Source organism: Nilaparvata lugens, chromosome 10 (genome assembly GCF_014356525.2).
Source record: "Nilaparvata lugens isolate BPH chromosome 10, ASM1435652v1, whole genome shotgun sequence".
Lineage (NCBI taxonomy): Eukaryota > Metazoa > Arthropoda > Insecta > Hemiptera > Delphacidae > Nilaparvata > Nilaparvata lugens.
The window spans coordinates 5,430,923-5,457,274 of NC_052513.1; the positions used below are offsets into that span (position 1 = coordinate 5,430,923).

At 34.5% G+C, this 26,352-nt stretch overlaps 1 protein-coding gene across 3 annotated transcripts in view; it reads right to left on the bottom strand.

Annotated features, from left to right (window-relative positions):
- Positions 1-26,352, bottom strand: part of LOC111056482 — a 103,079-nt gene that overhangs the window by 15,370 nt on the left and 61,357 nt on the right. Inside the window, exons 2-4 of one of the 3 annotated variants that reach the window (XM_022343850.2) lie at positions 23,578-23,907; positions 19,871-20,077; positions 17,226-17,444 (exon numbers count right to left, since the gene is read on the bottom strand). In XM_022343850.2, the coding sequence (XP_022199542.2) occupies positions 17,226-17,444; positions 19,871-20,077; positions 23,578-23,907 (756 nt within the window). The remainder of the gene's footprint in view (positions 1-17,225; positions 17,445-19,870; positions 20,078-23,577; positions 23,908-26,352) is intronic. The other 2 variants (XM_039436144.1, XM_039436143.1) reach the window with 2 other exon arrangements.

Sequence of the window (26,352 nt, forward strand, 5' to 3'; positions counted from 1 at the left end):
TACTAATATTCCAGGTTCGACAATGTTTCATGATTGTTTATTCTATAATGATGATATATTACAATGCTTAGATAACCAATCTTATTAGGTTCTCGATATGAAAATAAGCATTTTCTTTTAAGAATTGGGAATTAAAAGGTTTTATTACTGTAAAGAAAAATAAATATTGATGAGAAACTATTAACCGCAACTTTTAGGAATCTTTTATTTGTGGAATTTTTAATTGTAGGTAGATATTGGAGCCAAAGATGAAATATTACTTTCTTTCTCTCTCTGTATATAATAAGATGGAGCCAATATTGTTGACCGAGCGAAGTGAGGTCTAAGATTCAAGTCGACGGTTTGGCATTTCCCTTAATGTTTAAATGTTTGAATGATTAAATGTTTATATGTTTTTATGTTGCGCATTTACGGCGGAACGCGGTAATAGATTTTCATGAAATTTGACAGGTATGTTCCTTTTTAAATTGCGCGTCGACGTATATACATGGTTTTTGGAAATTTTGCATTTCAAGGATAATATAAAAGGAAAAATCTGGTGTGGCGCACTCACACAACTTTCCTTGCCGTTATGAAAATTGATCACGTGACGCTAGTGTTCCCGTGCATCACAAGTCTACTATTCAAAGATTTGAGCCAGCTGGTGACAGGGCAATAACGCTGGTGACAGGGCAATAACGCCGGAGACACACGAGGTCTGCTATCTCTTCATAGTGAATCATTTAATAGAATCAACAGATGCCAACAGTTTGCAATAGGATAATCACATTTTCTCGAATTCCGAGCTTATTTTCAATTTAAGGTGGAAATGTTACTGAACAATAATTGTAGAGATTCTCATGCTCAATGTTTTCCACTCGAAATTTTTTGTTTAAATTGTATCTGAAGCCTGATTATTGAGAATCTACAATCCAACTTTGCATAGATGGGGCGGAGCTCCTGAATTTTTTACAGATATGGGACTTGTGGCAGTTGATAGAGCTTATCGATGACTATTTTAGGTATAACTTTAATCAAAATCGTTGGAGCCGTTTCCGAGAAAATCGCGAAAAACCCTGTTTTTGACAACATTTTCGCCATTTTAGCCGCCATCTTGAATCGCATTTGATCGAAAATGTTCGTGTTGGATCCTTATATTGTAAGGACCTTACGTTCCAAATTTCAAGTCATTCCGTTAATTGGGAGATGAGATATCGTGTACACAGACGCACATACACTCATACACACACACACACACACACACACACACACACACACACACATACAGACCAATACCCAAAAACCACTTTTTTGGACTCAGAGGACCTTGAAACGTATAGAAATTTAGAAATTGGGGTACCTTAATTTTTTTCGGAAAGCAATACTTTCCTTACCTCTGGTAATAGGGCAAGGAAAGTAAAAAGGAGCCTCCTTCATACGCCAATATTACCGTGAAAATCAGACTATAAAATTATTTATCATAAATCAGCTGTCTCTTCTTCTTCTGCTTCAATCGTCCGATTGGTTGGCAGCTTTCCATCTTTGTCTGTCCAGAGCCAGCTGTTTTAGTTGGGTATAGCTCTGGACCCCAAGATCCCGGGTTATCTGCTTCAAATATTGTTGCCGGGGTCTTCCACGAGCCCGTTGTCCACTGATTGCACCTTCCAGTATTGTTAGCGTGAATTCGCTGTGTCTTATAATATGTCCTATCCAAGAATGCCGTCTGTCCCTAAGAGATTTCAATAGAGATTTTTGTGTCTCTTTAGCCCTTTGAAATACTTCTTCATTTGTTATTCTATCGGTGCATTTTATTTTCAGCATTCGCCTCCAACACCATACTTCAAATGCATTAATTGCCTTTTCTTCCGCCTTACCGATAGTTCATCCATGTCTCTGAGCCATATATAGTGCTATACTCCAGATACAACTCTTTATGAGTCTCTTTCTCAAATCCAAATTCAGACTTTTGGAGGAAAGCACATTCCGTTTATTGATGAAAATGGCCTTGGCTTCTCTTATACGGCGCTTTATGTCTTCTTTGTCTTTTCCATCCTCTGAAATAATGCTACCTAAGTATTTAAATTTTTTTACTTGTTTGAGGGCGTTATTCTCTATCTTTACTATTTCAAAATCAGCTGTCTAGTGGACTATAATACTACCCGTTCAAAAACATCGAACATCTTGAAAATGTATCTTTCCATTAACGTTAGTAGACAGTTGACTATAATACTACCCGTTCAAAAACATAGAATATCTTGAAAATTGTATCTTTCCATCAACGTTGTAGACAGTTGCAGCCAGACCTGATAGCAGCGCTCACACTCACATTCCGGGATGACACGTCACGGTACGATATAGGACAGAAAGCTCTATGTTTATTTAGGACTTTTTCTAGACATTTTTAATTGATAAATTATTTATTAAGTTTTGAGAAAACATAACAACAGGTCAATATAGCTCACTGAGCGCGAGGTCTACTGTTCACAGAACTACTAGTATAGTATTAGTAATGTTATATCCAATATTAAATAATGGCATTTTACTATCTTTGTGGTGAGTTTGATGACTAACTTTAGCATGACTAAGACAGAGAGTATAGAATATTATATACTCTCTTGACAAACACGAATATTCTCCTCTATTCAAAATTATTCCTCCAACGCGAGTTTTTCTATAGTAAAAATGTCTAGAAGAAACTATCATCGCCAAGGATACGTGAAGCAGAAGAACCGAAGAACACAATAATCCTACAAAACCGCGGCTTATGACTGCTAAATCATTTGTGTATTGCACCTACTACGTTCGATTCAATTGTTGACTGGTTTCAAGCTTCATGGTTCGATAATTTGAAGTGAAAGAGAGCGAAATACGCCGTGCAGAAGAATGAAAACACAATAGCAATGGTCATTGACTGCAATGATACATCAGTCCTCTGCTAATCCGGTGTATTTGCTGCCGTATAATTTTTCAAGGATTACTTTTCTATAAAAAAACTATTCACTACACTACCATTTATTTCATTCTTGTCAACACCAATTCTCACATTTTATTCTAAATCGTGTTCTCTTAGTTTCTTTTCCATATAAGTGAATCTTCAAATTACATCTTATCTTAGCTGCGCTTTCATATTAACACATCATATCCAAGCTTCTTCCTCATATCTTGAAGTGATATAATATAAGCTTCGTTCTCATGTTCTGATCTTCATTCGAAATTGCATTCAATTCGATGGATGTTTTATTTGAAAGATAGATTTAATAGAATCAAGTAAATTTGAATTTCATATTGAATGACATGAAAAACCTCCAGTAGGTCATTCTCAAATGTTGCATTCACATTCAACCAAAAAAAGTTTAACAATGAATAAAATTCCACTTTGAATTATGTTCTCCTTATTAAACTCGAATTCATAATATTATTTTTGAGGAAAAATTGAATTCAAAACCGTTATAATTGAACATAATTATTAAGTTTCACATTTATATTGAATTCGATTGAATCGAATGCAATTTAGGACAACTGTGAACCAATAACAAGATTGTTCATAATATCATTGTTAGATTTCTGACCAGATTCACGATAAATAAACATTGCAGTAGTAGTTGATAATATCTACTATTTGCAATATACCTTCCCTTAAAATTGTAACTATAGTAGTATTATTTCTCTCATGCACGAAATACAGTTATATAATAAGTTTCGCATTTATAACAAATTTTATCAAATCGAATTCAATTCAGGACAGAAATGTGAAATCATGATCACAGTGATCGAAATATCATAGATAAATTTCAGACCAGATTTACGATGGATAACCTTGTCGGTTGTTGATAATATTGCTAAGCACTTGCATTCCCACCCTTCTTTAGAAGTGTAAGTACTAGTATTTCTCTAATGCTTGAGAAACAGCTCTATAATGGATTCCACTCTTTCAAGTCATCCACATCTCTATCTTCGTTTCTTCCCTTTCACAATTTCCCACCTCAGTTCACCGAACTCACAGAACTGTATAAAAGCAGACTCAGCATTGACAATGACCTGTGCCTGTTCTTATTGCTTGTAGCTCGTGGCTTGTTTACTACGACTGCTGTTTGTAACGGAGCTACGCCCTTGAAATGATCAAGTACCTCAGAAAAATGTTCCGCTATAAGTTTGCTCTTTCAAGTTTTGGTTTGACTTAATCGTTCAGTAGATCAGAATTTTTCAAAAAGTTACCGAACCAAAAACATCACATACAAGAAAGTAGAATCGATTTGAAGTTTGTAGACATACTGATGTTTTAATATAAATTTGAACCTATCAAAAAGAAAGAGAGAATCTTCCACTTTTTCAGGCGTTCCAAGAACGTTCAAAAATCCCTAAGATAGCTCTCCAACAGCGCTCACTACAATATTTGTATAAATATTTGAAATTTTATTGATGTTTCGATAACTCAAACTGTTTGTATTTCAGAACATTCAGATGCTCAGATGTCTCTTTCTGGGGTTTGATTGTTTCCAGGGAAGGTTTGAGAGTACAAACAAGATGAATTAGTTGAAATTTACTAGGATTTGTGGATTTTGACTAACATTTGTAATAATTATGAATCGTAGATCTTGGTCCAAGCAGATAGATGCAGTATGAGTTGATATGATAATGAGTCAATTTGAAGTCGAATAGGGAAAAAAATAAAATTCAAGAATAACCTTTTCATCAATACTCTTCTGAATTTGGTGGGGGTAATTGATGGGGAGGAGTGTGAAAAATTTTGGAAGCTGAAAATTAGAACTCAAACTGCATGTTTAAAATTGATCACAGAAACTACAGGATCATGTATATCTCTCTTCACAAATCAACCTCCAGTACTCTTTCCAATTTCCACTCTGTAATCGCCGTTGATTAACCAAAAACGCTACAAAGCATCATCAATTCCAGCTTGACCCAATTTCAAGCATCCTAAAACATAATTCGACATTCCAATCCATTATTATTACAAGAGAAATACAAAATAGAACAATAATTCCATTCGAATTGATAGGTGTGCTCTACCTAGGACACGTGTGCAGCTGAGTGTGATTCACTTAAAACTGTCAGCGTTGTTTGAATGGGAAGCATACGTGTTATTATGTAAGAAATGCTGTCAGTTTGAAGTGAGCCTCGCACTAGGGAAGGCGAAGATCAAAGTTTCGGCCCACGTATTTCTAACAGCGTCACGATGATTATGATTATGATAATAATAGTAACGAGTATCGAACACACACGATCCAGAATCGAACCTTGAACTCCCTCCCCTCCCCTCACCAGAGAATACCCCCTAATAAGCGCCATTTGATTTGACGCCGTCTGGCCAGTAGCGTGACAGCGACAGGTTTACACTATACAGTATTCTATTAATTCTACATGTCTATACCTATACAGTATTCTATCAGTATTTCGGTATACAAGGCCTATACGAAATATAAATATTCATTAATATTAACTATGTAATATAGGCTATTCATTGAAATAGAGGCTATAGGCTATTCATTGTAATATAGAGACATTGAAATAGTAATTCATGGGTATTTAATAGTGATCGTTTATGTGTAGTATGTGTATTATGATGATGATGATCCCCAGTCATACAACATTCGTGATCGAGATGAAAGTTAATTGATTGGAGGATATCACATGACTGTAAAATAGATCTTTAGAAATGCATCTCTGTAGTATTATCCGTTCTGAATAAATTCTCATGAATCATTCGAATTGGTAACTTCTCTGGTATTGATGGAAAGAGCAGGCATTGGAAGTATCCATTCTGAATAATTTTGTCAGGTTGGCATTAAGTTGAGTTGACTTTGTTAGGTTGGCACCAAGTTGAAGATTTAAATGCATTTATCGCGGAAAAATAATTGATTGGGCACTGCTACTTCAATCCTGGGAATATTATATTACTAGCCGTCACTAGTCTCATTAATCTCATTATCGTTCGAATTGGTAACTTCTTTTCGAAACATTATGTAGAAAGAAACACATAGCCTATATTTAGCTATGTATTTTGTCTGTTCATTTAGTCTACGAATACAAAAGAAAGCAGTGTATAACGAAAATGATACTGATTTGTTCTTCCACGATAAATCCGTGTTGAGATTCACTTCAGACTGTTAGCATTGTCTAAATTGTTTCATTGATGATAAATATGTGAGGAAAGCTGGAAGTTTGAAGTTAATATCACTATAGTATAGTAATCGATCATCAAACAACAGTGGAGTCTAGTATGATTCATCTTCAATATTAATTGAAGTTTGGTCGTTGATAATAATTACTATTTTAATAATTGCTGGCTGGTGGTGATTTTCATTTCCATTATAGTATAATAAATGCTTATGTTTATTGTTTAATATCATATTGTATATTTCATGGAAACGGAATAATAAATTTTATTTGATTTAATTGAATTGAAAAAAATAGATGATCGGAGATTACGCTCTGATCAACGTTTGTTGAACCCCTGTCAGTGTTCTAGATGTTAAGATTTTGTTATTTTAGGATAACATAGATGGAAAGACCTACTCATTAGGAACTTTGATTCTCTTTACTCGAAAAATGTTGACCCATTCTAACTACAAAGAAGCCTGCTAGGAAAATAGATCCTTGGTTGAAAGAAATATTATTATTTACGATGGTTATTGGTACTCTAGTTTCTATAGCTATTACAGATTTGACATTTCTCCAAATTAAGCCTTGGATCATGATGTATCAAAACATTTTCAATTTATTTAGCATATGGCAGATACACAACAAATATATAATAGCTCATGAGTCTCAAATGGCTAGATATACAATGTATATTTCCAATTTCTTTGAGATGTTGTGTAGTTATCGGTCAGGAGAACATAAGTTTGTCTGACCGCCATTACTTGCTAGTCCCTACTTCTCTACTAGTCAAAACTTTTCCCTACAAAATCAAATTAAATGAAGATTCTAATAAACTTCTCTAGGCGCAAAAACACATTGTCAAACTGCAGCATAATATGAATAGGCCTACCGGTAGTACGAGATACTGTTTCTAGTAACTCCCTAAGCATAGTATCAGAAGATTACACCCACGACTAATAATATATTCCGCAACTACACGAAAAAAAGTGGCAAAGAATAAAAGAACAAGAAGGAGATGCAATGCACAGATGGCTTAGAGATGAAGTTAGCCTCACCCAAGTCGTAATGTATGTTGAGAACTAGCAGTTTATATAACTATGTACAGCGATAACCATATTATATCTACAGATATACCCATACCAATATACATTCAACAGTGAACAGTATCTCATCAGATATGTCTTGCTATCAGTCGTAAATTGACCAATACGAGAACTACTATACCTTTGGGCCATTTAAATATAAATATATTACACCGGAGAGGTAGTTAAAGTGAGGAATCATTGTATGCAACGCTTTTATAGGCAGATATATTTTTCAACTTTATTCTGAAGTTAACACACCAACCCATCCATTAACTGATTTCCATCTGTCATTCTCCTTGCAGTAAAGCTTCCAAAACAATAGACACTATCTTATAGAATGTTAACGCCGATATACCATTTTGCTTAAAGTGGATAATATAATGAACGGGTTATTACTATGTATATTGCTACCCATTAGGTCCAATGTGGATACTTCAGATTTAAAGGGTTAAGTGGATGATGGACCACCCCATTATAATGCTGGTGAAAGGAGCTTCAAAGTTTCAGATAGCAGTCAACCATATAATTTAATGATGATGCACTTTCTCAATTGTAGGTGGAGCTGTAAACTGAGGATTTCAATTAATTTTTGAGAAAAAGATACTGAAACTGAGGAGGCAAGTAAATTGACATTATGAATGTGATAGATGATGGACAAATTGATAGATGTAATGTGATAGAAGAAATTACAGCAAGTACTCTCTAGAATAGTTGTATTGACAAGTTAGTATTTTTACATGAGTGTAGACATCACTCTGTATTGACTGGACAAGAATAATGAGTCTCATGTCTCATTAGTCTTTATAACTTCATGAAATTCATCATTTCTACCAGAAATTTAAAATTTTTGTAGCACACTGTTTATTATGGAATACTATTGCTTAGAATCATTGACTTTTTAGAAGAATCATACAATATATACACTTTGATTTAGACTGCTTTAGGATTGATACTCTCTGAGTGATGACCCGCTGGTCCTAAAGCTATTTAAATTTAAGTACACTATGGATAGAGAGTATCATCAGGAAGAAGGTAATGCTTGAAATAATAATCAATTAACAGTTACTTTTTGTCTAAAATGCTCACAATCACCTCCACTCAATTTCCCTTAAAACTTCAAAAAAGAGTCAAAATTTCCCTTCTCAAAAAGAGACAACATCAGATGTGTATTTTCAGGACAACAACCACATAAGAGACTTATCATTTCAATGAGTATGATCATATATTATATGGACCATCAACATTATGAATATTGAATGTAGATGAATGTATGAATGCATGAATGGTCTCTCAATTTATTGAAGTTCCACATAAGTATGAGGAGAGAAATAAGAACCAAGCTATAGAAAAAGATTTCATATGCATAGAGATTTCATACATCTCTATGTATTTTAGACTATAGATTTCATATGAAGTGTAAATTCTCAAAATGATTTCAAAATTGAATAGAGTGATTCGAAGGTTGCCATATTTTTATAAGGTCAAAGTAATGGATTTATGGATGTTTGAACCTCACAAACATACTAGGCATGGCTTACATCTGAATAGGAAGGGAAAGAGCTGTGTATGCAGTTTGCTGAGTGATATTATTGTTGGTACCGGTAATAGCAGGAGAGATTGTGAGTCACTGTCTGCAGAGGATGAAGGACTTGTAAATGAAATACCAGTTGTTATATCAGCTGAGAGGAGAGGTTTTTTAGGCATGGTCGACCGATTGCTTTTGGAGCGGAGGTGATAGGAGATGATTATGAAAAGAATTATAGATGGCTGGAGTATGTCCATATAGAAGCACCGAGTGAAGGCAGTCCTTATAGTCGCGATATAAACTGTTTAAGCTACAGCAAAGTAAATTCACATAAAGAGCAACCTAAGGATTTGCTGATTCTCAATCTTAATGTAAGGAGCCTGGTTTCAAAGGTGGAAGAGTTTGAGTTGGCACTGTCAGGAAATTCTTTAAATCCTTATTTTATTACATTGACTATTTGAGAAAGAATGGAAGAGGTGGTGGTGTATGTATTCTTGTTAGGAGGGGTACCAGCAATTTTGATAGTGTGAAGGGAATAAATAGACTGTCTCAGGATTTCCATTTTGAGTGTACAGCTATGAGAATTGAGTTGTATAGGAGGGAGATCGGTGTCATGCCTAGTAGTGGCGGTCTACAGGAGCCCAAATAGTGATTTCGATTCATTTTTAGTTGCCTTAAGAAAACTATTTCAGATTCTTGGGAAGCTTGACAAAAGTATTCAAATTTTTATTAGTGGAGACTTTAATGTCAACATATTGTCTGCTGATAAGAGGTGTCGTGATCTGGTTGGCCTTATGGAATCAAATAACTTCCATCCTTTTTTCATGGAACCAACTAGAACATCCGGAAACTCAAGTACCTGCATTGATAACATTTTTTCAAATGTACAGTCACATTTATTCAGCACAGCTATTTTGGAGCTTGGTTTGTCTGATCATAGCGCATTGTGTCTTGCGCATTGTGCGCAAATAATTTATTGTTTTGTTTTAATTATCAAAACCAGTACGATCATTTCTTGTTTTCATTTCCCCACCTTTACATACTCGGTGTAGGCACATATTGCTTACATATTTGGTGGAGGTTTATCCTGCCGTCCAGATCTAGTTTACATAATTGGTAAACTATTACCAATTATGTAAACTAGATCTGGACGGCAGGATAAACCTCCACCAAATATGTAAGCAATATGTGCCTACACCGAGTATGTAAAGGTGGGGAAATGAAAACAGAAATGATCGTACTGGTTTTGATAATTAAAACAAAACAATAAATTATTTGTACAAAAAAATAGAATTATAATTATAAATTATGAAATAACAATAAATAGATAAATATTTCAAGGGCTACTCGCTTGGCTGCTAGTGAAGATTAAATTTGTTGTGGTTATGGAAAAATTAAAACAAATGCAATAACAGCAATAAACATATCAAGCACTCAATTGTCATCATAAGAAGTAGATTGACCAACAGCAAGACAAGAATCAGTACGTTTAAGGAATTGTTAAGACACGAAGACTGGAGCCCTTGTCTGATGAAGAGGAACAGTGATGATGCTTACAACAGTTTTTTCTCAATTATCAACAGACATTTTTCAACTTGTTTTCCTGTTAAAACTTTCAAATCAAAAGTCAACACTTCTCGGAAAGGTTGGATGACTCAAGGGCTTATTGTTTCTTCAAGGACTATTCAGGGGCTATACTCTGAGTCAAGATGGAATGATGATCCCAATTTCAAGCTTTACTTGAAAACCTACAAAATCATTTATAAAAAGACTGTAATGGCAGCTAAAAGACTATATAATCAGACTTTCATTGTGACAGCAACAAACAAAACAAAAGCAGCATGGACAATTGTTAGAAAGGAATTAGGTTTGAAATCTTGTGCAACCAACAATATCAAGATTCGGATTGATGGAGGGGTCTCTGATAACAAGAAAAGTATCGCCAACTATTTCAATAAATTCTTCTCTTCTCATGCCAATGAAACAAATCCAACTATTAATGCTCCCAAGGCAATGAGATTCTTGAACAATGTTGGTGCTCCAAATGAAAATTTAATCTTACAGGAGGTTACAGAAACGGAAATTCTCAAAATCATAAATAAACTTAAAAATAAAAGCTCCTCTGGTTGGGATGAGATACCGATGAGGCTGGTTAAGGAAGTTAGCCAATGTGTGGCAAGGCCACTTGCACACATCATCAATGTTGTCCTTCAAATGGGCATCTTTCCGGAAAAGCTTAAATATGCCCTCATTATTCCAATATTTAAAAAAGGAGATTCAGAGGATGTAAGAAATTTCAGACCTGTAGCAGTGTTATCTTCCTTCTCCAAGATTGTTGAGAAGGTGATATTTGAGCAGATAGCAGCCTATTTGCAAAGACAGCAGATTCTTGTCAACCAACAATTTGGATTTAGAGCTGGAAAGTCAACCAAGATGGCAATTTTTGAGTTGGTAAAGGATGTGATGTTGGCTTTGGATGGTTCACACAATCCTACAGGTATTTTTTGTGACTTATCACGAGCTTTTGATAGTGTTAACCATGACCTTCTATTGAACAAACTTTGGCAATATGGTTTCAGAGGAGTCTCACATGAACTTATTTCATCATATCTTGAGGGCAGACAGCAGAAGGTACTTTTGAGAGATCAGCTTTCAGTGTATTCAGATTGGTCAAGGGTCACACTGGGTGTGCCACAGGGCTCAGTTTTGGGCCCCATACTGTTCCTCCTGTATATCAATGATCTTCCAGCTAGTGTTGACTCGAGGATGATACTTTTTGCTGATGATGCAACAGCGGTAGTGGAGCCAGAATTAGGTCAAACGGTGAGAGAGGCAATCTTGAAGGCTTCAGAACCTTTAACAGCATGGTTTCAGTCAAATGGGTTGAAGATGCATCTGGAAAAGACCAACATAGTGAATTTTCATGCCTCTCATCTTGCACAAATGGAAGAGCAGACAGAGACGCAATCTGCCTTTGGGAAGTCTGTTGAGGAGGTACAATTCCTTGGAGTGAGGATCCAGAGCTCTTTGAGATGGGCTTCAGAGGTAGACCTATTGGAGAAGAAGCTGAATAAAGCATTGTTTGCTTTGAGAGTGATTCGAGGGTCATCAGACATTCCAGCAGCCCTGAGTGTATATCATGCATATTTTATTTCTGTGGTTAGGTACAGCATAATGCTATGGGGAAGTTACCAGACTCTATTGGATCGAATCGTCTTGAGGCAAAAAGAGGCTGTTAGAATAATATATGGATTGGGATTTAGAGAGAGTTGCAAACCGCATTTCGTAAGAAATAATCTTCTGACGGTACCAGCAATTTATATACAGGAGCTGGTGACTTATATCAGGAAAAATAGAATTAATATTGAGGAACCCAGACACACGCATACGTATTCAACAAGAAGTAATGAAAATGATTTCCAGCTACCGAGAATTAGATTAGACCTGGTAGGAAGAGGCCCTTGGTATAGGGGTATGAAAATGTTCAATTTGCTTCCATCTTACTTGAAGGATGACACTACTAATGGATGTTTTTTTAAATAGATTGAAGTATTATCTTGTCAATAGCTGCCCATACAAGGTTGAAGAACTATTCCAACCATAGATCTCTCGTTTTTTATGCCTAACTGTTTTTTGACTCAAGTAACTTTCATTCTATTATGAAACTTTTCATAGTTTTTGACGTGTTCCTATGTGTTATGATTGTAATGTTTGTAATTGTTTTATTGTATTCTTATTATTGACATGTCATGGCTTGATAAATATTGTATTTATGCAAACAAATGTGATGAATAAAGATCTTATCTTATCTTATCTTAAAATATTTCTTGATTCTATAGATTTCTAGATGGATTTCTATCTAGATGTGATTCCCTAATACACCCAACTCATGGTTTTACATAAATTTCATTTTTAAAATTTTATATTAATTTATTCATTGACAATATACACAATCCATGTGTATATTGATCAAAACAGAGAAATAATTCAACTGGATTTTGTAAATGTAAAATCATTTTGACAAATTTTAAACAATAACATATTATTTATCTGATTTTGAAAGCTGAATTTCTACATTCTTAACAACACTCCATAGTGAACCCCTGCCACCAAAGTATTTGGGAGCTGAATACCACTAAGAAAATAAACACGGAGTTTTTCTCTATGGGTCTGGGAACTTCCATAACACTAGACTCAAGTCCTAGACAAACATCAGAATGGAGTGGAATATTGCGGGTCGCTATGAGTCTGACAAGATGGTAATTGGCTCTTCAAAATCCTGAGTGAAATTCGAACCAGGTTCTATCGTCTATCGGTTCCGCCCAGTTGTCTATTGTAAGATTCACTGTCTGTATTTCTCATACATATTATCAATGCTTCCAAACAGAGTCAACGCTGACAGTTTCAAATGAATCTCACTATAAACAGATGGTTGGACAGAGGATAAGGGTTTGGTGAGTTGGAAAAAATCAAGATGGATTTTGTAAACAAATCGTAGACAGACATTAGTAGTCTGGTGACATTTTTTGCGAGGCTGAACAGATCGTTCAAGCTCGAATTGCTCATCCTATTGTGAGTACTTGACTGTATTTTTGCAAACCTCATTCACTGGAGAACGATACCTCATTTGGAACGTTACTGGATTATTTAGTACGCAGCAAACTGTAAGCGAGTAAGCAAAACTGAAAATAAGTTGCTGCAGATCATCTATAAGGATCTAAGAAGTAGAGACGTGTTCATAAACGATTTCCAAGAACTTCCTTAGCCTTCAGATCTATTAGTATGTTCACATCCATTCAATCCTACAGAGTTTTGAAAATCAATTGTTTCTTTATGTGACAGGAATCCCATTATTTTCTGAAGGCTATTTTCTAATTTGTATTATTATATGACACACATGTAATAGGCCTACAGGCTAAACATACTCGGTAAATAGTCAAGTTAAAATGAAAGAAATTCCAATATGATTCGCTTAGGCATTGGTAATTTGCATGAATTGTCTCTTGAGTAGAAACAAGCTAGAAAACCGGTATTTCAAAACTAATTTTGTAGTCCAAGTGATAAAATCTAATATTAGATTCTTTTTACAATTTTATGACTCAAGCAATGCAGTGAATGCAGTGAATTCATATTCTCCTTATTGCAAACTATTTCGAAAGGCTCCTTGCAACGTCTGGAGAAATGTCTAGAAACGTTGAAAGTTAAGTGCCGGTTGCACAAAAGCCGGTTAAATTTTAACCGTGATTAACTTGCACGACAACCAATCAGAGAAGCCGTCTTTTCTCGTAGAATTAACCACGGTTAAAATTTTACCGGCTTTTGTGCAACCTGGCCTAAGTCTTCCTCTGTAGAGGAATAGTTCATGATTAACTGCTTTCATTGGAAAAAGTCTTGGAGTAAAAAAGAAGAACTGAAGAACGGAAATGAATGGACAACAGAAAGGATTTAATCCAGTTATGCTAATCGCCTATGGACCGAGATCAACCTCGGATTCTCTCGAAAATAAAACATTCAAAATAAATTTTGGTAAATGTGCTTCCTACCTACAAGTGGGTGGAAACAATGTTTGCATAATGAACGAACCTCAATAATGAATGCGCAGTTCCTTCTGTATTCGTTCTAGAATCACAATTCACAAAAATCGTACGAGACTTGAAATATCCAGAAAATGAATTCATGAATTATAAATTTATAGGATTTGAAAATAATAAATATCTATAATGAGACAGGATATCGATTTTATATAATATTTTCTAGCTCAGTCGCTCTTTGAATAAATAAATATCCCTTTTATTGTATTTCTATCGTTGAAAAGCCTACACTTCTAAGGGCAACAAAATGAAATTGGTGTAGAAGTGGCTGAATGAGTATTCCACGCCTCCTAAACCAAGGATCTGTCTGATTGGTGAATGGGTTGTTTAGACGTTATTTCACCTTCACAGCTAACAACCAAAAGGAAGCAAGCAGCTTGCTCGTATTTGAAGCACGTTTTACACTACAGAGCCACTCTCATATTGTTTGTGTCTTGAGTTCGTTCTACTTTTCTCCGCTAGAATTGATTTTCTCAAAAATTTTTAGAGTAAATAAACTTATATGTCTTTGAAAAAAAATTATAATTATAAATTTGTATCGTGATATGATGTTCAAGCAATTAACATTATAGGCCTATCAGGTTTAAAAATACGTTTGAAGAGAGTAACTCTAACTAAAGTCGAGGCGAAAAAATTATTGGGTGAAATATTGGACGAAAAAATGTCTAAATGCAGCCCTGTAAACTATAAGTTCCAAGGTGTCACACCCATTCAAAATCAAATACACAATGATGAAGAGTAGAATGTATGTAGTATACAATAATTGCAGGATTCCAATATCATCAGAATGAATAGCAATAATCACATGAGTAGCTATCATATCAATGAATACATTTTACATGCTATTGTTATTGAAAAAGTAGAAGATCATAATCAATATGAAAAGGATCAGCTAGAAAGTGTATTCTGTAAAATGTAATAAAGATTGATAAAGTTTGAGTTCTTATACTCGTATATAGGGGGAAAAATGTCAGAAATCCCAAATTGAACATTAATCTAGAAAATTCAGCATGATAAAATAATGCTATCAGTGGAGAAATGACTTCAGTAAAACTATGTAGAAAGGACGAAACCGATATGTTGAAGAAATCGAAGAATGTACGAGAAAAAAGGCGATGAAAGATGGAGAGAGAAAAAGAGTAATAGAGATAGATTCAGTGAGAAATATAAAGGAGAGAAAAAAGTAGGAGTAGGAGAAGGACCCGACGAAGGTGGGTATGTCGAAAAAACGAAAGATAGGAAAAACGACGTGTCAACTAATTAGGAGCGTGCCATAATTCACCCAAGTGTCACAGTTTGTTAGCAGCTGCTTGTGTGTGTGCGTGATTACGCTACCCAACTCCCAAATCCTAAATCCTAATCACTTCCAATTCCAAAGGTCCTAGCGGTTCACCGACCACAACTAAAAGTTGATAGAAAGAAGTTTTAGTTGATAGAAAATCTCCGATCGCCGCTAGAAATCTCCTCAACTTGCAAAGGTCCAAAGTTGGATGTAGATTATTATTCAAATTGTACCTAATTTGATACTGTTGAGTAACATTTTATAAGGAACGTGGATTCTTGTAGTTGGAGGTCGAATATGTCACACCCTAATGTTTTGACTGCAGAGTTTGATGTATGAGGCCAGTCATCGATTTAACCCAAATAATAAATAGTGGATAAATGGCAACAGAATATTCCATAAATAATGGACCAGGTTTATCTGAGAAGGCTCGAACCATTTCGATTAAATCACAGAACACAGAATGATAGAAGGACAGAGATCACTGTTCTCGTTTCGATGTAATTGTATTTGTACTTGTAATGCAAATATTATCTATATCGTATTATCGTTTATATAGTTGGAAATGAATTATACAACAAATAATTTGGGTGTTTTTTCGCTCACTACGTAGTTGAAATTCAATTATAAACTAGACCAACATTTAAGAATTTTTTTCTTGTAATTTGACTGCAATGTAACACTTTGGTTAATGAACAGTTCAATTCTAACTTGAATTAATATGTTAAAGTTTGACACTAAAGGGGTATTCACTCCTTCACAGTCTAATTGAGAAGTGCCTAATTGAGCAATGCCCATGCACTGTTATTTCCAGTATCACCCACTAACACTATGCCACATTCACACGAGATCTGTAGGCTTCTTCCTTTTCAGTCTCCTGACTGTAGTAGAGTTGTCAATGAGGTGTAGAGCTTGGATGTTCTGATGATTATGTAGAGTCTCTTCATGGTTTCTGGCTGCTTTTTTAATAATCGCATCTACTGTTTCCAACTGCTGGTATTTAAGACTTACCATAATTTACATTTGGTTTTATGATCACATCTAGTACTTGATGCATTTAATCTGAACTACATAAAAAATGTAAATCTTTTGAGCACTGCCGAATGGAATCATATAGTATTCGACAATATTGAATCTAATATTAGACTTCTCTATTATAAGTTTGTCTATAGAAGCCCCTACTTCTCAAATAAGATTATCTCACGCTCAAAATGTCCCACATCCGTCATAGTTCGCCTACAATTCATCATTGAGGAAACCATGCAACTAAAATTATATGCAATCCATTTGTATGACTTGAATCACAGATTTATCAACTGATGAATACTGATTTAATCCAGGGATACTTGGTTTCCAACAGAAAACACTGTACTTCGAAATCTAATCTGCAATGAAATTTGAGTGCACTATACTTGACAAAGGTCTAATGTAAACGTGTATGACAATCTCTTAAGTCATTAATAACTGCAGTACAGTGCTATTAAACTTTAACACAATAAATAATCATTGTGAATAAATAATGTGAATTTGTTCGTTGAAAGTTTATTAATTGTGATTTAAAGACAAAGCTGACAGTTGTAAGTGAGTAGTTTACCTGTTGGTTAGAATAGATACCTGTTAGAATAGTTTAGTGATTAGTTTACCTGGCATCACAGGCGCAATGCATGAGCGTAGACGGCCTCCAGTTGAAAAGGCCGTAGCGGGCGGCAAAGGCGGGCACATGGTGGGGGCAGGAGGTGTCGTGGAGGCGGCAGCAGCGATCGGCCGCCCCCAGCCCGCCCAGCTGCGACCACTCGGAGGCGGAAGAGCCCTTGCCGCACCATTTAGTACCCGGCAGCACCATAGCAGCATCGCCTGTGCGCCTGCTCACAACACGCATAGGCAACCCGCCTTACACTCACAACTTTCATCTCTCTCACTCACTCACGCTACAACACTGTGACACGCCTTTCCACGAGTATTTCGGTGATTTCAATTAGTTTTCACTCTTCACTCAAAACTGATGGGATATAATTATATGATTTTGAATTGGTTTCCACTTTTTTAAACTTATGTATAGAAATACAATAGGGAGACACCTTTCCAAGATCATTTCCGGGATTTGAATAAGTTTTGGCTTGTTGAAAACTGATGGGATATGAATGAGAAACTTTTTGTTTCTTGAATATTTCCACGATTTCCAATTAGTCTTCTACTCGATGAAAGCTATTGATGAGTTATGATTCGGAGATACCTTTCCAGTAGCATTATGGTGATTTCGTTCTTACTAGTTTAAAACTACCAAGAGCATTTCTTATTTGAATTAGTATTCATTAGTTAAAAACTGATGGAATATGATCGGGATACATCTTGTTTTCAAGAAAATTGATATGATTTTGGATTATGTTTCACTGGTAAACGAATAATAGGGTTTGATTGAGCCACGCCTCGTTTCCAAGAAGATTTCAATAGTTTTGAGTTGATTTCCCCTCGTTGAAGACTGGTGGGATATAGACTAGTTGAGAAATGCCTCATTTCCAAGAAGATTTCTATTGTTTTGAGTTGGTTTCTACTGTTTGAAAACTGGAATATGATATGGGTGAGTTTTGCTATCATGATATCTAAAATCTGATCTAGTTAAAAACTGGGATATGATCGGGATGAGACTTTCTTCCAAGATATGTTATGATTTTAGGTAGCTATCACTCGTAAAATACTTATGGGATGGATGGAAGTCTGTAAGATGAATTGATGAGTAGGAAATGAAACGTAAAACTTAAACAAATTAACCAAATAAATTAACAGAAAGAGATTTATTTTGGGAAGTAGAAGGGAAAGTAACAGATATTCACAACCATGAGTTGTGAATCAAAATTGACGAACAAACAATAAAATAGTATGAAAATTAGTGAATTTTCCAGGTTGTTGATCTGTGATCCGTATTTCAAATCTATTGTTGTGATAAAAAGTTGGAACTCATTTTTGAGCCTCATTTACATATCTACTATCCAAAAACTTCTAAAAACTTCATTGACGTCATGAGTTGACTCATTACAGTATCAGTTTTCTGATAACAGAAATACAAAAGGTAACAGCAGTTCATTGCATGAAACTGGAACTTTGACAATATTGAACAGCATGAATAAATTACCGAGTAAGTCTATTTGCCTGTTGGCTTGTTAAAATTGAAGCTGATTTGCTAATTCCTACGTCCTTCACTTGCCTTGTTTTGAACATTTACGATGTTTTCACATAATGAACTGTATTAATTATTGAATTGTATTATTATTGATCAATATTTCTCTATACTCTATGCAAACCAACTGGAGTGTATTTGAATTATTACTATTATGAGAAGTGACAAGAATTCAATGCGATTAAACCAGTCATTTTTCCCATCTTGAATAATCATTTTTTATTTATGACTTTCTCCATCGAGCAGAAGAATTCATCATATATATATTATTATCCTACAATTATGATATTACTTTTTCAATTCATTACATTATCTTTATTATCGATCGCTAATAATCTTTCCTTACTTCCATTTTCTTTTCTCTCCAAGTGCACCACTTTTCCTCAACATGCTTTTCTCTTTACAATCTCTACTACTTCAGTTTTGTAATACTCATATGATATGGGGTACTCTATCTACAATTTCCCAAGATCTTCATCCCTCGATTGGTTCTCACATCAAACAGAGCTAAATCCAATCAAAATCAACATATTGTGATTTAGAGTCGAAATCTCCGCAAATCCCAATTTCAATACTAATTTTAGTATTTATCGTTTAAGTCTGTTTTGATCCTGTATTTCTGTTTTCAAGTTTTTTGTCACCTTGGCTTTACACCTTCAGTCATGTTCCTGCATCAGATCTGTGGTAATAGAAACGAAGCTGAAGTAACTATCAACCCTTCTAATTCGATGTTAGACCAGTATTTTCCAGTTAGTAGTGAATATTCCCGGATACCAACTATTATGTTATTTCTATTACGTTGAATCTATACTTTATGTTGATTGAATAGTATTTTCCATTTCTTTAGATTTCACCCAAGCTCACTATATTAGGTTAGGTTGATACTTTAAATCTTTGATTAGGTTACTTCTAATTTAATGTTAGTCCAGTATTTTCTGGATAGTAGTGGACATTCCGGAAATCAACTATGTTATAAGTTATTTGAATAGAATATGGTAAGTTTTTATGGATATTATCTAAGCTCACCATTAGGTTAGTACTTTGAATTTAGGGTTAGGTTGCTTTAATTTCATATAATTTCGCGCAAATGATTTGTGGTCAAGTGTCGATTACCTGGCATCGCACGAGCAGTGACTGAGCGTGAAGGGCCGGTAGTTGAAGAAGTTGAACTTCTGCGAGAGACCGGGCACATTGGTCGGGCACAAGTCATGGCTGCGGCAGCACCTGTCAGTCGCACCAAATGCACCCAGTGACATCACCGTGTCCGCCGTGTCCGAATGGCCACACCACTTCGTGCCCGGCGCCACCAGCACGCCCGACCTACAAGCCACCCGCCCCAAACCAAACAAAATCAATCAAAATAAACCAAAAATCCAAACAAAAATAGGTAATAACCAAACATAAAAAGGAAATTGAATTGTACTCAAATATGAAATGAATAGGAACGAGAAAAATGGAGAAATAGATGGTTTTCAATTATATACAGAATCGAAAAAATCAGAAAATAGTTTGTACTCAGATATTTTCATTCATTTCATTTATTTATTCCTTGAACATAAGATATTTTCATTCTTTTCATTTATTTATTCCTTGAACTTCATTTATACAAATTACACTGATGTAATAACATTGATAGATAAAATAATAAAGTGCTATTTTTAGTGCTATTTTTCTTCCAAATTTAGGCGACACAGTCAATAAGGTTAGTCATTCACGTGTACAATTCCGATCTATACAATTTTAGTCCAAAATGGACATGGGAACATAAAATTTTGAAATTAATGGAAACTTATGAACAATTGAACATCCAAGCATAAGGAATATGTTATCTATAACCTCTTGAATCTCAGTATAAAGTAACAAATATTCAAAGGTCCCAAAATAAAAGTGAGATAGGAGAAAGTTAGACAGAGGAAGAATGAAAATGGATAGGTTAAAGAGGAATATCTAGTCTACTGTATTGGATGGTCGAAGGAATCAACATTATTAAAGAAAGGGTGAAAAATTCATAATTAAAATGATAGGTATAACTTTACAAGTGACAAATATGATAATGTCGGATTTAGAAAAATTATGCTAAGATGAAAAATAAGTTGAAGGAGTAGGAAGAAGATGGACATTGAAGAATATTGTGCATAATGAAAATTAATGGATTGAATTGAGAGTACAAGGAAAAACGTACATCAAGATAAAACAAGGAAAACACGATCATAAAGCGATGTAAGATTGGATTCCCAAAGGAAATGAGTGCATGAATCACATTTTTCAAGTGTTAATAATTAACTATTAACACTTGGATCAATTCAAGTGTTAATTGTGGAGATTGAGATGGGGAGATAGAGGAGAAGTATTTGTGAAAGTGAAGATAAGGAAAATTTAAGTAATTACTTGACAGAAATGGTATAAGGAGCAATAGAAATTGTTGGTTTTTATTGCTTCTATCTGATGATGAATAATAACTCAGTCAAGAGCTACAACGATAACCAGAGAGGAAGTTGAGTAATAAAACAATCTGATAAACTGATAAATTTTCAATTAAATTGGCAGAGTAATTTTTACTCTAAGGAAATCGAAACGTAAGAAAGGAGTCGAAGAGTATTATGGGGATAGCCACATGACAAGAACATAAACTCCTTTGATAACAGCTAGTAAGATCAGGATTATTAGATAAACTTTCTGGTTATATTTGTTTTTAAAACTTAGTGGAATTAAGTTCAAAACTGTTTTAGAAAGCTTATAATTTCACGGTTGGCAGTAAAATATTATCAGAAAGGGAATAACAGAAAATCTCTTATGAAATTGACCACGAAAACATAAATGAAACTGAATTGAAAGACACGACTTCAGGTTCTACTCATCAACCAGTGCAAGTCTCCATTGGAATAGACGTACTAAAGGAACTGAGTTTTCGTTTCAGTTTCAACTTTGACTTTGATATTTTTTAAAAGTTTTTGTTTGAAAGTTGTTCATGGTCATAGAAGTTTAAAAATATAGTTTCTTATTTCGCGGTACAATAAAAACTTCTGCAATCCCTGTACAACCTTCAAACTGGAAACAATCATTCGAAATTACTCAATGCTATTGGAATTGGAGTTTTATTTACCCTTACATTCGAATCAAAGTTATTACAAAAGTTCGTAAGTTTCAATACCGTGAAACAAGAAAATGTATTTTTCGAACACGAATAATTTTCTAGAGGAGCAGTAGACATTTAACAAACCATGAATGTCTTTATGAGAAGTAGTTCTATTCATACAGAAAGTATGATTGTGTCATGAGTCACTGTTTTATTCTTTGGAGGAGTTTCATAAATAGAATTTATATTCCAATAGAATTCATGTGGAATAACCACAACTCAATTTACTTGAGCCGTGCTTTTTGACTCAATTCATAGGCGTACTTTTTTTTAGAAATCCCATCAGCTTTTAAGGCGTAGCACAGTCGTAGAATTGTGAGAAGTAGAGCGATTTTATACAACAAGAGTAATACAAGTAGTGTACATGAACATAATTGACATGCAACATTCCAGTAGAACAATAAGATATGCATAAACTTTACACTCTAAAGTACATGGTACAATATTGTAAAACATACGATTTTTAATATTGTTTCTACTCTCTTCCAGTATGAATGAATGAATGAATGAAGATCACCATTTTCGTAAACCGAGGCATCGATTCTGTTGTCATTGTTCGTTAATAGCCAAATAATTACTCAGAACAATGAAATTAATAATAATTCGAGTGTCCTAGTGAAATTAATCTTATCAATAGAGTTTTTTTTATTTGAGTACTGGTGATTAGTTAAAACAAAGCTCAAATTAAAGTTTTACCTTCATAAGTGGTTTAATATTTATTCATATTCAGACATGAAAGATAGAAACTTTAAGTATTCCTTTGCAAGCAAAATGAAACATTTTTCATTAGTATGAACAGTAGAACCTGACGATGTCATCAATCTGTTTAATCCGCAATGGTTCTTGTAAGATCTCATTACACCTATACTGGAATATTAAATAAGAAGATTAAGGAATTGTCAAAAACCACAGATTTATTAAAAGTTAGAAAAACTAATTTCTAACTTTCAATAAATCTGTGGTTTTTGACAATTTTGACAAATTGTCAAAAACCACAGATTTATTGAAAGTTAGAAAAACTAATTTCTAACTTTCAATAAATCTGTGGTTTTTGACAATTTCTTAGTCTTCTTCTTTAATATGAATAATTACCACAATATCAAGATCTCAACTACACAAAAAGCCTATACTAGAAGATATGTTATATTAGATTATTATGTGTTGTCATATTATTGCTGAAGAATGTACGATTTTCAAGAGCTATGAATTATACAAATCATATATAATCAATAAATTCGATGGGAATAGAATTCGATGCATTTTTTTAATGTAATTGATTAATATAATAAATAGATAATTTCATAGTACTCTTTTCTACTTATATAAAACACAACTATTCTCGGCATTCAAGCCATTTTCTGGTTTCATCAGAAAATTTCATCTCGGAAATACTTGAAAATGACTCATTTTGGAGAAAAAACAAGTTGTTGTTTTTTATATAAGTGTTTGTTCTCAAAATAAATGAATTCAGAGCTAATTTCTATTATTTATAGAATGATTATGTATTATTTTATTTAATTTCGAAGACTAAATTTGTATTTTATAAATAAGTGTTTGTATAGAAAAGTTTTGATAAATAGGGTACTATGAAATTATTTTTTTATTAATTAGCAATTCAAGTAGCTGTATTGAAATACTTTATTTTCACAATTATTCATTTTTAATTCACATAAGTTTTGCTCACCTTTGCAGGAAATTGTCGGCCCTATGCCGTCTCTTATGACTACTACCGTCGTCTCGAGACGTCCGTCTGGCCACTTTGGCAAGCAGTCGCTGGTTCCTGTGGCAGGCCATACGCAGCTTATGCATGTTCAGCCACCGCAGATCACGCGTCAGGTGCGTGAGCGTGGTGACGTTGCCTTTGGCACGCAGAGCGTCGTCGAACGAACGCACAAACTGCGTGACTGACGCGGCGTCGTGCAGTTGTTCGCAGTCTTTCAGAGCGCCGTCTAGACCGTAGATCAACTGTAGCAGCACACGTCCATCGCTCACTTGACGCAGTTTTAGGGTTGCGCTGAAAAAGACAGAAATTTATTTATTATAAACGTTATGTACATTTGTTCAAAATTTATTCAAACTAACAATTTATTCAAATGTGGAGAGAATCAATTGTCATCAATAGATTTTGGAATTTAGTGTATCACATTCAGTGGAGTTTTTTGATGTGTAAGTTTTTTATGTGGAGAGAACCAATTGTCATCAATAGATTTTGGAATTTAGAGTATCACATTCAGTGCAGTTTTTCTGAAAATAATCTTTCTTGAGGAATTGAGAAATATAATGTCACACCTTAATATCGTACCTTATAGGGAAGAGTATGAGAAGTTTAAATACAGTACATTTATTAATTTTCTATTCTTCTTTACTTATAGTAATTTTCATCCGGGAATGAGAAGCCAGCATGGACTATTATTTCCTCTTGTACATTTTCACTTTCGATTTGAAGAATTGGAGAGTATTTTAACGTATTCTCTGCGGTGTGTTCACATTTGAAGGGAAATTGAAAATTTAGTGACATCAAATTTCTATCAACACCCTTTATACAGTAGTTGAACAAAAACCAAAATTATAACTTCCAGTCTTTCATTAACGATCCCCACGATCTTCATTGCACATAGAGATATATAACCCAAGTGACATACACGTCTTTTGTTAGATGGTGACCACTTGATATCTCGACTAAATGAACAATAAAGGGGAAGAGAGGAGTTCCCTGTCCTAACTTCTTGTCAGTGCGTTTTTGCAGATATCTTTGTTGCGTTCCCCACAGCCTCCACTTACCCATTCATGCAGAGTTCTTGCGTAGAGTGAAGAGATGTCAGAGGGTCCCCCCTTCCCCCTGCATAAACCACCCACCACTTGTATCTAAACACAGATACCTATTCTTTTCCACCCTTCAACGTCATGTTAAAGTACGCATAGTGAAGTACTTCATTCCTAACCGAGTCAAAAGTTGAATTTTTTATTGCTGTATTTTGAAATGTCATTTACAGTAGACTAAAGAAGCCAAATTATTATCAAACTGTTGGAAATATATTGCTAATCAGCTAAATTTGAGGTAGATTATAGTTGAAATGATATCAAGGGAAATATTATATTACATTGTGGACTACTAGCTATTATACTGGAATAATATCAAAGGTTATTCATCGACATTGATTTCATTCTATTCAGTAGCCTGTAGCAATTTTCACTTTTTGAGGATTTACTGTGTGAACGTGTAATAATTTCTTTCCCTATATCAGTAATGTTCTATCTATATTGATCTACAAGGCTTCTTAAAAAAAAAAGCTGATGATGGAGTTCTCAGTGGAAACACTACATTTGTACATAATTTCTATTCAACCACAACAAATGAGGATTTTCATAATGGTAGAGGAATTTAAATTCATATGAAGATTTTATGAAGAATTTATATCATAATGAAGATTTAAATTTGAAAAATCGATCATTTCTACAGGAAATTCATGGGATATATTATTGTTTTTTAATTATTTGAAATATTGAAGCGTTTCTGAAGACATAGACAATAGTAGAGTGTTATTTACGAATGATTGGACAAGCATTAATTAAAGCTTGATTTTTGGATACCAAGTTTTCAATTGGAGATGAAAAATCGATCAATGATTCTTTGATGACCCTTGAAAGTTTGTGTACTCCACCACCAAGGTATTTGTGTTTTGAAGAATGTTAAAAAAAGTTTGAAAGTTTCGAATTAGAGGAAAAGGGCCAAGACACACTAGACATATACATTTCATCAAATAAACAGTAACAACAAAATATAGTTCAGCAGTCTAGTCTATTACAATGCTAATTTACTTCTATGAAACGAGAACCCGAGTTAGACTACTCATAGTTGATTCGTACTCCAGCATCTTCTAGAATCTAAAATTAAATCACTACAGGATTAACTTTGTATACTAGAAACCTATAATCTTTAGAGGATAATATGATAAGGCTGATGAGTAGGATTATAATAAGTAAGATTAGAGAATAGCGTTGACGTGGGATGATTTGCTACGGTGAGAACGACTTCAAACTGTCATTAATAACATCAAATTTTCCCATTCAATTAGTTCTGACAATTGAAGATGAATCCACTATAGAGATTATCTGCATTTTAAGGAGTGCGTTAAGAAAACAAGACGAGCCAAACCCATCAGAGCGTGCTAAGTATAATGAGCTGTTTAAGTAATCGTGAATGAAGATAGTCGGCCAAATTAAGACGACTATCACGCGCCGAACCAAGTCTGTCAATGATTTAAGAATGGACTAATTTGGCGCGAAAGTCTTTGGCGCGCAAAAAATGGCGGGAATTAAAAGGGGAAGATTAAGCGCGGGAGCGAGATGACTTCCTCTTCGTTGGGAATAACAGCTGACGGAAAAAGTCCCAAGTAATCTGTGAAACGACGAGGATAAAAAGAAGATGAGGGATGAAAGGGTGTGAGGCGGGAAAGAA